Source organism: Nelumbo lutea, chromosome 5 (assembly GCF_056320005.1).
Source record: "Nelumbo lutea isolate HS-2025 chromosome 5, American lotus-T2T, whole genome shotgun sequence".
Classification (NCBI taxonomy): domain Eukaryota; kingdom Viridiplantae; phylum Streptophyta; class Magnoliopsida; order Proteales; family Nelumbonaceae; genus Nelumbo; species Nelumbo lutea.
In genome coordinates this window covers 20,707,280-20,722,077 of record NC_142688.1, presented here as the reverse complement: position 1 = coordinate 20,722,077, position 14,798 = coordinate 20,707,280, and the positions used below count along the sequence as shown (strand labels likewise).

The 14,798-nt window shown below is 36.6% G+C and overlaps 2 protein-coding genes and 1 non-coding gene across 3 annotated transcripts; all 3 read right to left on the bottom strand.

The window, feature by feature from the left end:
* Positions 1-1,923: 1,923 nt before the first annotated feature.
* On the bottom strand, positions 1,924-5,180 carry LOC148850862 (universal stress protein PHOS32-like). Its single transcript, XM_088943458.1, has 5 exons — positions 4,554-5,180; positions 4,355-4,434; positions 4,054-4,172; positions 3,723-3,799; positions 1,924-2,182 (listed from the first exon to the last, which is right to left on the bottom strand). Exons 1-5 carry the CDS (start codon positions 4,792-4,794, stop codon positions 2,157-2,159), a joined length of 543 nt encoding a protein of 180 aa, XP_088799584.1. The 5' UTR covers positions 4,795-5,180; the 3' UTR covers positions 1,924-2,156.
* A 1,094-nt stretch (positions 5,181-6,274) lies between these two features.
* LOC148850860 (Cystathionine beta-synthase (CBS) family protein) lies at positions 6,275-10,249 on the bottom strand. Its single transcript, XM_088943457.1, has 6 exons — positions 9,125-10,249; positions 7,134-7,362; positions 6,965-7,046; positions 6,793-6,866; positions 6,605-6,665; positions 6,275-6,529 (listed from the first exon to the last, which is right to left on the bottom strand). Exons 1-6 carry the CDS (start codon positions 9,133-9,135, stop codon positions 6,387-6,389), a joined length of 600 nt encoding a protein of 199 aa, XP_088799583.1. The 5' UTR covers positions 9,136-10,249; the 3' UTR covers positions 6,275-6,386.
* Positions 9,912-9,992, bottom strand: LOC148850861 (small nucleolar RNA U30). The gene has a single exon (XR_016100133.1). It is a non-coding gene; the product is annotated as a small nucleolar RNA U30 (small nucleolar RNA).
* Positions 10,250-14,798: the final 4,549 nt, after the last annotated feature.

Sequence of the window (14,798 nt, the reverse complement as noted above, 5' to 3'; positions counted from 1 at the left end):
TTATTATTTATCTTATTTATAAAATACAATAATTTTTATTTTTTATCAACAATGTATATGTGAGATACATGGGAATCACCACATAAGGTATGGATTGAATTGCACCACACCTTGTAGAAAATCTCTATGGTTGTAGTGTGGTTCAATCCACTTATTTTTGTCCACAACGTAGAACAACTCTGTGGCATGGTGTGAATGCATCCACATTATAGAACAACCCTTCAGCTTTAAAGATAGTAATGCATAACCAAAGCAAATTTTGTATTCTAGTTCATTTTTGCAAGTGTCCAATAGGTCTTCATTTTTCTATTGAAAATGAAAGCAAATTCATTTTTTTCCAGATGTTTTTGCATTCAAAATAAAAGCAAATTAATTCAATCAATGTAAAATAGGCCCAGTCTAACCATGAGATTTAAATTTATAACTTCACAACCAAATGAGACATTTTAAAACTAAACGGAGTTTGCATCTTTCTATTTGAACAAATTTTCTTTCATGTAACTGCATTCACATTTTGCAATCTTAACAAGGGTAGCAGAAAAAAATTGCTCTTAAAATTGTGTGATTCTTGGGAATATAATTCGTTAAATGAAACAGTGACACATATGGCGTTCGTTTTTTGGGTAAACAATGGGAGAGTTGGCTTTTATGAACCAGTAATATCATATTACTTTTTGAACAAATTGTGGGTTCCACAATAAATGATTTTTTTTGAACATCACTTACCTAAACTATACCTATCTCCGAAGCAGATAAATAACTTTTTTACAGGAAAATTGCCAAGAACAAAATTACCCTAAACGGTCACTGATTAATTTAACTGGAAAACAAAGGAACATGAATACTCTTACCCACGTCAATGAGCAAATGAAAGACGAACGGGAGCTAAATATTAAGGATGAAGATTTTTTTGGTCAAGTAAGAATTCATGGGCATTAAAATTTTGTAATAATTGTACTTATCAACAACCCACATATATGTAAGGGTGCACTGATTATCTTCGGCTAAGACTGATCATATCTAAGCCGGCCATGGTTATCCTTCAAATTTTCTAGCTTGGGCCTGGGTCCATCATATATTAAATACAATGTATCTAGTCCTAAATTCGCCAGCCCAACCCGTCTTATTATCTGCCCCATCATTAGGAGTGTCAATCTGATCCAGTCCAATATAAATCCATTACACATGAATTAGATCCAATTTAATCTAATGAATATTTTAGACCATTTTGAACTAGTCTAATTCTGTCGAATTTGTTCAAATTGTTTGTAATTTAAATTAATTCCAATTCAAACCTGGTCCATTGACATTTGCATTCTTATCTTCTACCAATAGATTTGGGTATTGATAGAAATAAACCAAGTCCAATCAATTCTTTAGACCATTAAATCTAAACTGATCTAACCTAATATTTCTTATTTATCCGCTAATCTGTCCAAATTGATTTTGATTTGGATGGAATCCAAACCAAAACCCATCCACTGACACCTGTAAACATCTGTATGTTATGCGCCCTATTGCAAGAATAGCGCCAGCCCTTTCTAAAAGGAACACCTGAGCCTGGTTTGTTTCGTGTAGGAATCCAAGGCTGCGTTTTGTTAAAAGCCAATTAGGCACAAATTGTGCACTTGGTTCAGTTTTACATCTGTTTGCTTGTAATTATGGTTTATATTGTTATTCAATGCAAAGTTTATATTTCTTGTCTCATTTGCATTTATTGATAGTGCAAATTTTGCATTACTTTTTATCTACTTCAATTTGTTCATATATGAAGTGGGAAACACATAAGCTTGCTTCTTACCTCACTCTAAAACAAATGGCCTTCTTACCTCCTTATATTCTTTTTATACTTCTTATAAAGTAATTTACTTTTCACAAAAAAAATAAGATAAAATCAAATATAAAACAAAAACTAAAGTAGAATTTACAGTCAACCTATTTGCACTCCAATGAATTCATTTGCACTCCAAACCAACAAAGCCTTAGGTCATGGTGACACCACACGGTAAAGGGGATGGGACGATGGGTGCCAAATTAAAAAAATAAAAAATGTTATACATACAAAATTAATATCTGACAAACACACTATCATACTTAATATCGGGCGACCAAAAGTATGCATTACTTGTCCAAGAAAGTTTCCAAGCTTCAATAGATCAAATGACCGATTCCTCTCCGACCTCTGTCAATGCCAATCAGACAAAAAAAAAAAAACCTTATTTCAATAACTAGTTGCAGAAAAAAAAAAAAAAAAAACAAGATTTATTAATGGAATAGAAGAATCAATTGTGGAAGGCAAGGGTACAAATCATCATAACTAATTGCGTAGCAACTTTCCAATGCTTAAGGATTGCAACTTTGCGATCGAATGAACATATTTTATTAATTACTAGTATAAAAGCACGTACTATATTAGATGTGTAAATAAGGATTACCCATAATATGTTATATTATGATATTTGGATTTAATTTTTGACCTACATGGAAACTAAGACGAGTATCTACTTTATATAGTATAGATTAATGGACTTACACATTCAAATGGACTGATCTCTATGTTACAAACAAAGGTGTTTAATGATAGTAATCCATATATCTAAGGCCCAAACCATATTTATATGGATTGCTGGTTTGCTCATGGTTTTGATTGGTTACATAGTCCATTATTGTACATGTCTCTGTTTGCAAGTTGTAACAGATCTAGAGCGAGTGATGAAATTAACAAATCCAGAATGGATTTATATTCTTTCTATCTTCAAATCCTATATTTTAAGTATTTTTTTCACTAATAAATTCTATTATTAATATATATATATATATATATATATATATATATATATATTCAATGTCTTTCAATAATATAAAACACACGTTTTATAAAACAACCCAAATTTTTTTTTGTCTAGGTGACAGATATGCAAGTTCAAATAGTTCAATCCATGATGTCATAAATAAATAATAAAATATTTATAATATAAATAAAAAATAAAATATAGAGAAATTTTGATATATTTTTAATATTTTATATTATATATTAAAAAACAAGTGTAATAAACAACAATAATTATTATTGTAATGGGTCAACAATTGACCCCTTTAAGTCAAATATGTCAACCTTTCATTATAATTAAATAATAAAAATTAAAAAAAAAATAACAACGGAAAAAACTATGAAAAAAATGGATATGCTTTTTAGAAAAAATTTTGGCTCATCCAGTATTATATAATTCATCGTATGAAAAAAAATATTATAAAATTTTAAGACATTTTACTATTAGTATTAATATCATTATCATTGTTATCTAAAACTGCCGTGTGCAACAAGTGGGAAAAGAAACAAGAAACAAGTTGTGTAGCCCCAATCAAAATACAAAAAAAGGAAACAAGTGGGAAAAGAATCAAGAAACAAGTTGTGTAGCCCCAATCAAAATACAAAGAAAGGAAACAAGTGGGAAAAGAAACAAGAAACAAGTTGTGTAGCCCCAATCAAAATACAAAGAAAGGAAACAAGTGGGAAAAGAAACAAGAAACAAGTCGTGTAGCCCCAATCAAAATACAAAGAAAGGAAACAAGTGGGAAAAGAAACAAGAAACAAGTCGTGTAGCCCCAATCAAAATACAAAGAAAGGAAACAAGTGGGAAAAGAAACAAGAAACAAGTTGTGTAGCCCCAATCAAAATACAAAGAAAGGAAACAAGTGGGAAAAGAAATTTCAAACTTTACCTTTACCAGGAACAATTATAATAGGAGCCGATTTACAGTTGTGGAAGCAATACTCGCTGACGCTTCCCTGCAGCACACTGAAACAAAATATCCAATAGATAAGAATGCTAACATTTGTTGATAAAAATTCTTCTTTTAATGAATACCCTTGATAGAATGAATGGATGGTTCTAATGAGTAATTTCTCTATGTTAAATGGGCCATGAGACCCAACGGAATTAGATTAGTCGATCTTGGTCTTGGGCTCAGAGGTTGGAACTTGGAAAAGTGGGGGGAGCAGGGAAGCCCAAGCCTGAGAAGGAGTTTTTCTCTCTGTTTGTTAAATGTTTACCTTTGGATTAAACTCCTGCCTCGGGTGCCCATGACAACTGCGCCCGGCTTCAACCTCTCGGCTTCCTTACAAATCACCTTGCCCGGATCTCCTTCCACGATTCTAGCCACCGACCGCACCTGATTTTTACAATCAATTTCCGGTGATTAGCGAGATTACGTTAGGGAGACGAAAACAACAACAGACCCACACCCAAAAAAATGTTCAGACGACCAATCGATGATGATATCTTCCTGAATCAGGCCATTATCTATTAATTAGATTGAAAGAGGAAAACAATGAAATGCGTACAGTTACAGACCATGGAAACTTGGAACGCCTCCACCGCCAATTTCTCCATAAGGCCCCTGGATGTCTCGTAAACAATTTCGTTCTTCACACCTTTTTTTTTTTTTTTGAATTTAGAAGCACCCAAGAAATAAAACGTTAAAATCAGAGATTGATACTTGATAGAAGTAGATCTGTCAGATTAAAACATCGAAACTTATTAATTACTTAACTGGAGACGACATGAACGAGGTGGAGAGTGTCGGCAAGCCTGCAGAGGTGGACGAGAGCCCAGTCGAAGGCGTGCTTGCTGTTAGGGCCATGATCGACGGCCACCAGTATGTTTCTCCCTCTCCTCCTCTCTCCCGTTTCTCTTTCCAGCTCCGGCTCTCCTACAATAGGTATCAACGACGGCAGCTTAACCTCTCTCCAGCTGTACTCCTCTTCATCCTCCATTACCGTTTCCATCGCCATCCCTTACCTCCTCCTCTTGTTACTATCCCAATACAAATATATCGATCCTCAATTGATACCGAAGTGACCAAAAACAAACAGAAGCAAGACAGATTACCAAACTTTTCAAGGGATTTTCTTCAGATAATGTGACAGGAAATGCTCCTTATGGAGGCTTTAATGGATGTAATAAACAGGTTGAAGAGTCAAATTGCGTGTTGGACTTTTCAAGTGAACATATTTGGGCATGGTAGAAATAGAGCCTAAACGTACCTACAGCCTACAGGCTAGAGGGAGGAACTTAATTGAAGAAATAGGCAATGTGATTGTGACCGTCAGATGACTCAGACCAGATAGACGAACGTGGCGGCCGGATTGACGAGCAGACAAGACAGTGGCCCGTGTTCACGCTACTACAGACCAATCCAAATGATAAAGCCATGTGTCGGTGCTTCCGTCTTTGAATACGGGTCGGTGGCTTGAACGTTTGAACGTCAACCTTCTTGTCATCACTCAGTGCCTGCCACATATGCATGTCGTGTAGCATTCACCAATCCATCCCAACCGTTAGATCGGCAATAATAATTTGGGTCCCACGTAGATTTCACCATGGCATTCAAAGCTTCGGATTTGGATCTCCAATAAAAAAGGCCAGTCTGACCCGGATAGCGGGGACTCATATCGGGCAATGGCTTTATTCAGGCTGAGGTGATCAACAAAATACACGGATACCCACCCTACCTTGCATTCTTTGCCTCATAATTCAAATTGCACTCTTCTCCTGAATGGGAATGATTACAGATACTACTACTATTGCTTTGTTCCATGGTACTAGAGAAGGGTAGGATTCATTAGAATATTTTGGCAGTTTATGAACAGATTTGATGCATTCAAACTTTGGGATCAAAAACACTCAAACAGGGTTCTGTCGGGAGTTTTTTCTTTTTCTTTTCCGAAGCTCGAAGCTCGGTTCTCTTAGCCGATTGTTTTTTCACCAGACATCATCTCAGTTGCATTCAAATGGATAAACCCAACTTTGGTGATAAAATACTGGGGTGTGCACCAGTATTGTGGTGTTGCATTGAGAAAATTGGAATATCACAAGGGTTCTAGCAGAAAACCATTCTCTGTTTTTAATTTCCTTAGGTGTGTTCATCTTGGTTTCTGACGCAACAAACACACTGTGCATTGGATGGAGGTTCGCATGTTTCCTGGGATTTCTTTTCCTTGGTAGGTGGAAATTTGGTGTCCACCTCTTCTCAACATTTTCATGACATCAGTTTTTCTCAATGTCCTAGACTATTGTTGCCACTTGTAGCAGTAGAAATTAGAAAAGGGGATCAACCAATGGTTTGCAATCTATGCCCTTGAGCTAGGTGCCTTGACTTGGTGCGTAGCGTCGTTCCAAGTCGTTGGCGATTTGAAATGCCAGATGCCTGTTGGCTGTCTCCAAGTATATAAATATATAGTAGTCTGACCTTAAAACCTTATAGACAGGATATTGATACATGAAATCATCTTTTCAAACTAGGTTCCCAACTTCCCATTCAAATTAATTCTCTTGACAAGGATAGTTTCAGCTTTGATGGGGATATTCATATTATAACAAATTTCTAATAGTAATCTCCTTTGATGAAATCGGCGAGGTGCTTCATCTCCGCATTTTGCTGCTCCACCACTTGTCCAACAACATCTACAATGGAAATCATACCCACTACCTTCCCATCTATCACAGGCAAATGCCTTATCCGATTCTCTGCAGCCACCAACAACTACTATTAGTTATGCCACAATACACTCCTGATTAAACTCTTGCTCTTTCACTACTTACCTGTCATGATCTGCATCGCTTTGAGAATGTTTGTTCCAGAGCTCACTGTAATCAATTTACTCTGAGGCAGGTTCAATTCAGAGGGTGAAGGTCAGTTTGCAAAATAAAGAAAAAAAAGCAGTTAATCATTATTGTTCCAACTTTCAAGTAGATTGAGATTTGTGAGGGAAGGGAAATAACCCCATTACCTCATCAGTCATGATTTCCCCAACTCTTGTTAATTTGGAGGATCTTCCCTGTGCGATTGTCTTCCTTAGATAATCTGGTTTAGCATACATTCAATTCAACCATCACCAAATAAAATAGTCTTATTGTCAGTTTTCTGTTGACAATGAAGACGATTAAGCCAGAGCAATTTACCTCTTTCTGTAATAATCCCAGATAGGATTTGTTGTTCCCCTGGCTTCAAAACAACCAAGGATCCAACATTGTTTTCTGCCATCTGCGATGTTTACCGAAGAATTACAGCTACCATCAAACTTGATAAAACATGCACGTTTAATCCTTGCAAATCTGAGAGAAGGCCTACTTGTAATACGGCATCATAAACAGTATCATTTGTGCGACACCAGTGGAGAGAGTCCTTTCGTTCTCCTTTTGTCATGAGAACATCCGCCACGGTTGTATTGTCGAGCCCTTTATGTTGTATAGTGAGAGAAATGGCACATAACTCCAATCGGGAAAGAGGGCTTGTTCTAATTGATGCATCCGGCACATGGGATTTCAGAGCCCGAGCAACCCATTGCAATATTGACCCTCTGAAATGAACATGCAAGAGTCAAACATCAATATCTCTCACAATCGATGCCGATAGGGGTTATGATGTAAAAAACTCTTCCAATCAGGTTCTAACTCTTTGATTTAAATGTTTGTTTGTAGCTGTCAAATCAGTTTCCTTCAACTTCTTCTCCTCAGTCTACCCAGAGATTTTCTCTTTCTGAAGACTGGATGACTGGGATTTTACATTTCTTCTGCTACAGTTCTTCCTATCGCATTTCAACTAACCAAATCAAATGATTGATTTTATTCATCGAGTTAGGCCAAATCTTAGGTAATGGACTTGAAAGGTGAAACCTGTTCCATTTTGCTGCCAAAGTTTTTAGGAGAATACAGCGCCAGTTTTAAGTAGTATCACATCATCCTAGGTTGTTATCTGAAGATGTCATACTACTTCCAGTTTAATATTTGTGTTTTAATTCTAATCTAATTCTTGGGATTTTGAAGATGGATAAATCATGACTGCAAGCGATATAATCATGCTGACTTTTGGTTTTGGGTGGGACCTCTTTTACTTGGGAGTTGGGACCCGTCTTAATATCTGACCTTCATTTTATGTATATTCCAATATCAGAACCGGACAACTACCTTTAATCAAAATCCGGTTGAAATATCAAAGAGGTAGTTAGGGTTTTGGAATATTACAAGTTTAAGGAATGTCCTTCCTTCCCCGATTCCCTTTGGTTATGTTTGGTTTAAAGGAAAAAATATGGAAAGAAGGAAAACCTTTACAAACCTTGTATGGGTTTCTCTACATTTTCTTTCCTTACTTTTTCTTCAAACCAAACAAGGTAAAGAAAGGAATGTTTTAGAATATTACAAGGTTAAGAAAGGAATGTCCTTCCCAAATTCCCTTTGTTTATGTTTGGTTGAAAGGAAAAAGTTCAAACCAAACACAGCCTTTACTTTAGATCTGATTTACGCCACTAACCTAATGTTGTTCCACAATCTGACAGGGGGAGGTTTGAAAGATAAATACCCAGTAAGCAATAAGCTAACTTAAACTGGCTGTTTGCCTTTCTTTCGCTGTGAGTCTGTGACATGGTTTCAGAAAAATGCCATTAGTTGGACCAAAGACCTAATAAGAGAATTCATAGGTTGTTTCACTTGTTAGTATTGGTTTGCAACCACCTCTGGTCCAAGTTAAAAAGCCTGAACAGCTTCCTAGAGGTTGCAACCACCTTGTCCTAAGCACCACGATTGCTCGTTTAAATGTTTTAGTACAAAATATAAAACATTTTAACCAACCCCAACCACCGGCGCTTTGGCAGACGCAACAAGAACTTGTTTTACTATCCGTGGTCTAAGTCACTACTTTCTGTTACCAGAGTTCCACACACAGACCTCACAGTACATCGATCCCACTATACATTGGAACCATATATACTGTGAAGTTGGGTGTGCAGAGAAGACGGACAGACTCGTGTTAAACACCAACTTCATATGAATTCTTGTCTGATACTCGTATCGGTGTTTATGGATAAACTGCCTATCGCTTTAGTTCAATTGTTTCATAATTCAACTCTCTGAAAAACCCAAAATTCAACTTCAACAATATAAGTCGCATAAAGAATACCATAACAATACAAGTATCAAATGCAGGTGATTTTATTGTAAAAACCACCCTATATGTATTTGACAGCGAAAAACGAAGGACCAGTCGCAACCGATAGAATTGAGAGATGGACAAGATTGGCAAATGAACAAGAAGTAGAAATAGAAGCAGAAGACCGATGAATGTACCTTGAGAGCATTGGGGTAGGAAGAATGCAGGGAGGTTGGGAAACTTTCCAAAGAATGGATGGGGAGGTTGATGAAGACTCGTACAGGCGCTGTGAAGGAGAAGAAAGGAGAATTTCTTGATTGCATGTTTTAAATGTTGTATACTGTAAGGAGATTGGTTCTTTTCTTGAATGACAAGGAAAAGAAATAACTTTGTTTGGATTCTTAACTTCATCTTGTCTCTGACCAGTTCAAGACTCCAGATAGGAGACCCCCAAATACTAACTTGCAAAGCAATCACTAATGCTTCTTAACTCCCTTCCCATGAATCGATTCACATAAACACTTTCCTCACATGGCAAACAGAAAAGAATACAGGCTAGGCCACCCCTCCCAATTCAACCTCTTTTACCTATCCCTGTGTGCTATAAGATTGCCTCTGTGTGCTATAAGATTCTTACCTATCCCTGTGTGCACAAGTATGGAACATTGCCTCTGTGCTATACGATTATTATCTATCCCTCAAGCTATGTCTATAGTATAAATAATAAATAAAAAGAACTTTTACATCCGCAGCAATATTGTTCAATACAAATAGATCAGAGGAAAAGCAGGTTATTATTTCGTTTCTAATCAAACAAAGGAGGAATAAATTCCCCAAAGGAATCTTATATGAAAACGTCCATAGAATCGGCAACCTCCTAATTTCAGGATTCTAGAAACAGATATCTGAATCAATCGTAAGAAAAGTTTCAAATATCTGAAACTGGAAAAAGTTAAAAGAGAAAAAAAAAAGAATTAAAAAGGTGCTCAGAATCTTATTAAGAATGGAAGAAGTATAGAGTCCTCATTGGAACTTCAGATTAACGAGATATAAACCATCATTGCACCTTATCTTCAACCGCTTTCCTCCCTCTGCATGTAAAATCTAACTACTACGCAGAGAGTTAAAACGATGAAGCAACAATAGAAAAAAGAAAAGAGACCGGTCGGAATGCGTTTACAGAGATTGGGAAAGTAAACAGAGGCAGAGAAACTCAAAGAATCAAGAATCCGTCAAAGAAACTATAAGAGAAAAATGTGAGGCGCAAGGACAATGCGCTGGATTGCATCCCACCCAGTGATGCGTTTTATAAGGGGTTGTGTGATTAGGGTTTCTCTCTGATGCTTTTTATATACGGGATTGGGAGGGTACCGTATAACTGTATAGAAGTATCGCGTTTGCGCCACCATACAAGTATTGCATACTCGAGCATTGGCTGAATGCAATTGCTGTTCAGCGGGTTGTGTAAATTGTGATAAACTTGTGCATGACCCATATTAAGTACGGTAATCAATAATATTAAATTTATATTATGAAATCAATATTGTTAAATTTATATTTATTAATATTTTAAATAATTATTAAAACTTTAAAAAATAGCTTTTTAGTAATTATTAAAATATGAATAATTCTTTTTTTTTTTTGATATGATACTTAGAGGTTTAATGATTAATTGAGATTAATTGAGTATAGACAAAAGTGGTTGTGAGACTAACTATTTTTGTATTTTTTACATTTTTTAGGAATTGATTGAAAATGATAATAGTGAGTTGTGGGTTTTAGAAACAATTTCTTAGAAAAATGTCATGTGTCTAAATGATGGGGATCTGTAACCTCTTAGTGGGTTGTGAGTTTTAATAGGAATTTCTTCATAAATTACCATGTGTATAGTTTTTCGGAAAATGAAAAATCCATTTGTCTGAATAGTGAGCTGTGGGTCTAAATAGTGGTAATGGGATATGAAATTTAACAGCAACTTCTCAAAAAAAGATGTGTGTTTAAATTTGAAGAAAACATGAGAGCTGTAGTCTCAAAGCCTTCCTTTAAAATGTATCACTGCATTACCCTTAAATTTTAATTTTGGACAAATATTATTTGAGCTTTAAAATGTATCACTGCATTACCCAAAATTTTTAAAAACTGTGAATCGGATCCCTACTATTAGTATCCCATTAGATTCATCAGTCACGTGATGACATGTGATGACTTAAAATTTTCAATATGTCTGAAATACCCTTTAAGCATAATTTAGGACTATTTTACCCATTTCAAATGGGTTTAATATTTCTCCCAAATATACGACTAGTTGAAATTGAACGGTGAAGATTGGGTGCCGCCACCTTTGTCGTAGCAGAAGCTGTGAACTCCAATGGCCCCAATGGAGAATATCACCTCACCTTCGCTTCGTATCATGGCATGGTGGTGCCGCCCAAATTTATCCCGATAAATGATGACAATCGCTGCTTGTTTCAAACCTGGTGTGCCTGCGGGAAAACTAGAGAGAGAGAGAGAGCCTGCGGGAAAACTAGAGAGAGTGCGCTTGCAAGAAAACCAAATTAAGAGAGGAAAACCAGAGAGAGATTGAGAGATCACAAATAACAAAGCCACGATTAGCATGGTGAATACATTAATGTTGGACGAAGTAGAGTGAGTTGAGTGAGATAAAGGAGGTGGAAGTGTTATGCGTATGTAATCAATCAGTAACAAAGCCACCATTTCCCAGGTAAAAGCTTATTGTTATTGTTAATTCACCCCACCTACACTTCCTCTTGTTTCTTTAATCCTTTCCACTATGCTTTTTCACTTATTATTTATTCATCTATGGATCATCATATTCAACTCTGCCTTTTCACTTCCCAGGTTATATGTCCAATGCTCTAACAAAAGCTCTTTTTTTTCCTGCAACGCCCTTGTTTTGTTTTTTCTTCTGTTCAACCACAACTTTGAACAATTTGGATTAGTTTTTTGTCTGGTGGGTAGAGTTGTGGATTTCATTGGCTTTTGGCTCCACTAAGAGAACACATATGGTTGTGCAAATTTGAGAGTGGTTTAAGAGATGATTCTTCTTTTTTCTTCTCTCATCTCTGTCTACTCTTGTGCTGCAGGGCCTAGGTTTTCAGGCGTTCATTTGGGAACTCATATCATTAAATCTTATCTGGGTTTAGTCACGAACTTCACCACCATGTTCTAATTGTCAATGTCGTGATAGAGCTTTAAGGCTTCTATTTGTTCTTCAATTGGCATATCCTATTCGGCAGCAAATCTAACCAATAACTGATGCCATGGAGGAATGTTGTTTCTATAAGATGTTTATAATAGAATAATTGTTACCGAGGTGAATATGTCCATCCATAGATCGATAGAAATCTAAGGTGCTAGAAATAGAGTGAGAAATAAGATTTGGGCTATATCATTCGATTCAGCTCTACCTTGAATGGTTCACCCTGAACATAATGGATGGATTTTCTTTGAGTTTCTTTGGTAGTTCTACTTTGAAGACTGCTTGTTGGATGAGATGAACGACTATGTTATGTACACTCTAACAATTCAGACCAATTAGATCTCTGTCAAGCTCTCCGTTGAAAGAGGATGAGACTTGCACAAGGTAAGAGCAACGACATAACACACCAGGATTTTATGTGAAGGATAAGCGCAACCCTTCTCCAAAGAAGTTTCTCTCCGGCAACGACCGAATACATCGAGATTTCTCTCCGGTAACTAGGGGTGTCAAATGGACTGGATTTGGTCCAATCCGGTCCAGTCCAATGTGAGTCCATTACAAAAGGACCTAGTCCAATCCAGTCCAATGAATATTTTGGACCGGTCCAAAGACTATCCAATCTGTTCAAATTCATATTAATTTAGATTGGTTTCAACTCAAACCTGGTACATTAACACCTATGTTCTTATCTTCTATCAATGGACCAGATATTGGCTCAATCCAATATAAATTCATTATGGACGGACCAGACCCAATCCAATATTTTATATTGGTCCATCCAGTCCGTCCAAATTCAATACGTTTTATTGGTCCGTCTAATCTATCCAAATGAATTTTGATTTGAACAGATTCCAATCCAAAACTGGTCCGTTGACACCCCTACCGGTGACGATGTCCAAGATGAACTTGTTGGCGGAGAACGCTGCAACTTCGAACAGGACCTCTAGTGTTTGTTGTAAACAGAAGTTCTCAGTCTAAATCAATAAGGGTTTAAAAGGGGGGTAATTTTGACATTTAAAAAATCATTTTCTCTCTTTTATTAACCATTTGCGACCAAATTGATAGTTTCGAAAGTTTGGATATTGTAGTGACACATTTAAAGTTCGGATACTAACTTGACACTACCCCCAAAGTTTAGGGTACCAAAGTGAAATTTTCTCTAAAATATACAAGATGGGGCCATGAATTTATTATTGGCTTGGAAAGCTAGGTTTACTAGACTGAACTGAACTGAACCAGCCAAGCTTATTATGGTTGGAGACCGGTTCTTGCCATTTTGACTTGGAATCGATTATATGAGTTTCTTTTCTCTTTTGATAATAAAGGAAAAGTCATGCTATACTATTACATGGTTAAATGATATACAAAGTTCTCTCAGTTATATTGTAATTTTTGTTATATTTTATGTCAAACGAGTAAGTTTCATAGATAATATATGCCATAATTTTGGTTAAAGCACTTGTTTTATCACATATGAACCATTTAATATTTTACTGTTTATATTGCTGAAATCTCCCCTGAATTTTGATAATTGCAGTCACCTCCCTCAAACTTTTTGATGTAGTTGCAAGTAGACCCCATCTGTTAGAATCTTCTAAAAAATGTACAAAAATATACAAAATACCCATATAATTACAATTCAGGCTAGTTTTTATAGAAAAAAAAAACCAATACAAATTTTATAAACAACAAAAAAAAAAGAAAATTTAAAGTTGCAACTTCACCTTTGATTGATATGAAGGGAAATTTTGGAAAATTAAATCAATTTCAAAAAAACGAGATTAGAAGGGTTTTGATTAGCGAGTCAATTGGGTGAGACATGATTGTCCTGATTAATTATCAAAATGGTTTTAGGTGTAATACATGGAACTGATTAAAAATAGTTCGAGATTGAAAACACCCTGTCCCCAACTAGATCTATTGTAGCGCAATCCGGCTGCTCCAAGTTGGAGGTGATCTGGCTTCCAGTAGACGAAAGACTCAATTGATCTGCAAAAAGCGAATTATAGAACCCGGGGTTGTTTACCCGGCGAGGTCGCTCCGATGCTTAAGTTAGTACTTAGTTGCGAGCTGATAATAACTTATAATGCAAGAGAACTAGAGAGCAGAGATTGCACGTACCTTTATATAGTGGACCCTTTGCGGGTTTCGCAGAGCAGTTTCGAGATCCTCGTTACGATGAGGTCCGTTTCCGCGTTAATTGGGGATAGCATTGCCAACTGGTGAGATTCATCACTTCCGCCCAAATCGAACGGGGGAGATAATGCTAGTTGTTACGAGGCGTGATCCTATAAAGTGTGGAATCTGGTGGCAAGATCTTCGGGGTTGCCATGCTGTGGCCGGTCAATATTACCCGAGCTAGTGCCCTTTGGATTTGACCTGGTACGAATGCCGAAGTGCCTTGGGATCGAGGTGGTCCTGATGCAATCGTGCACCGAGGTGAACTTGTCTCGAGGTGGACTTGTCCCAAGGTGGTTTGGCTATCCGAGCTCAATTCGTTGCAGACTTATTGTATCGGACTGAACTGTCATCCTGCTAGTTAGGTCGTGTCCACGTGTCCCCTTATTACTAGGTCGGGCCAAATCACCCTACATCTAGATCCAACTTAGAAATCCAAATATTCTAATCACCGAGTGCGCTCTTTGGATTCC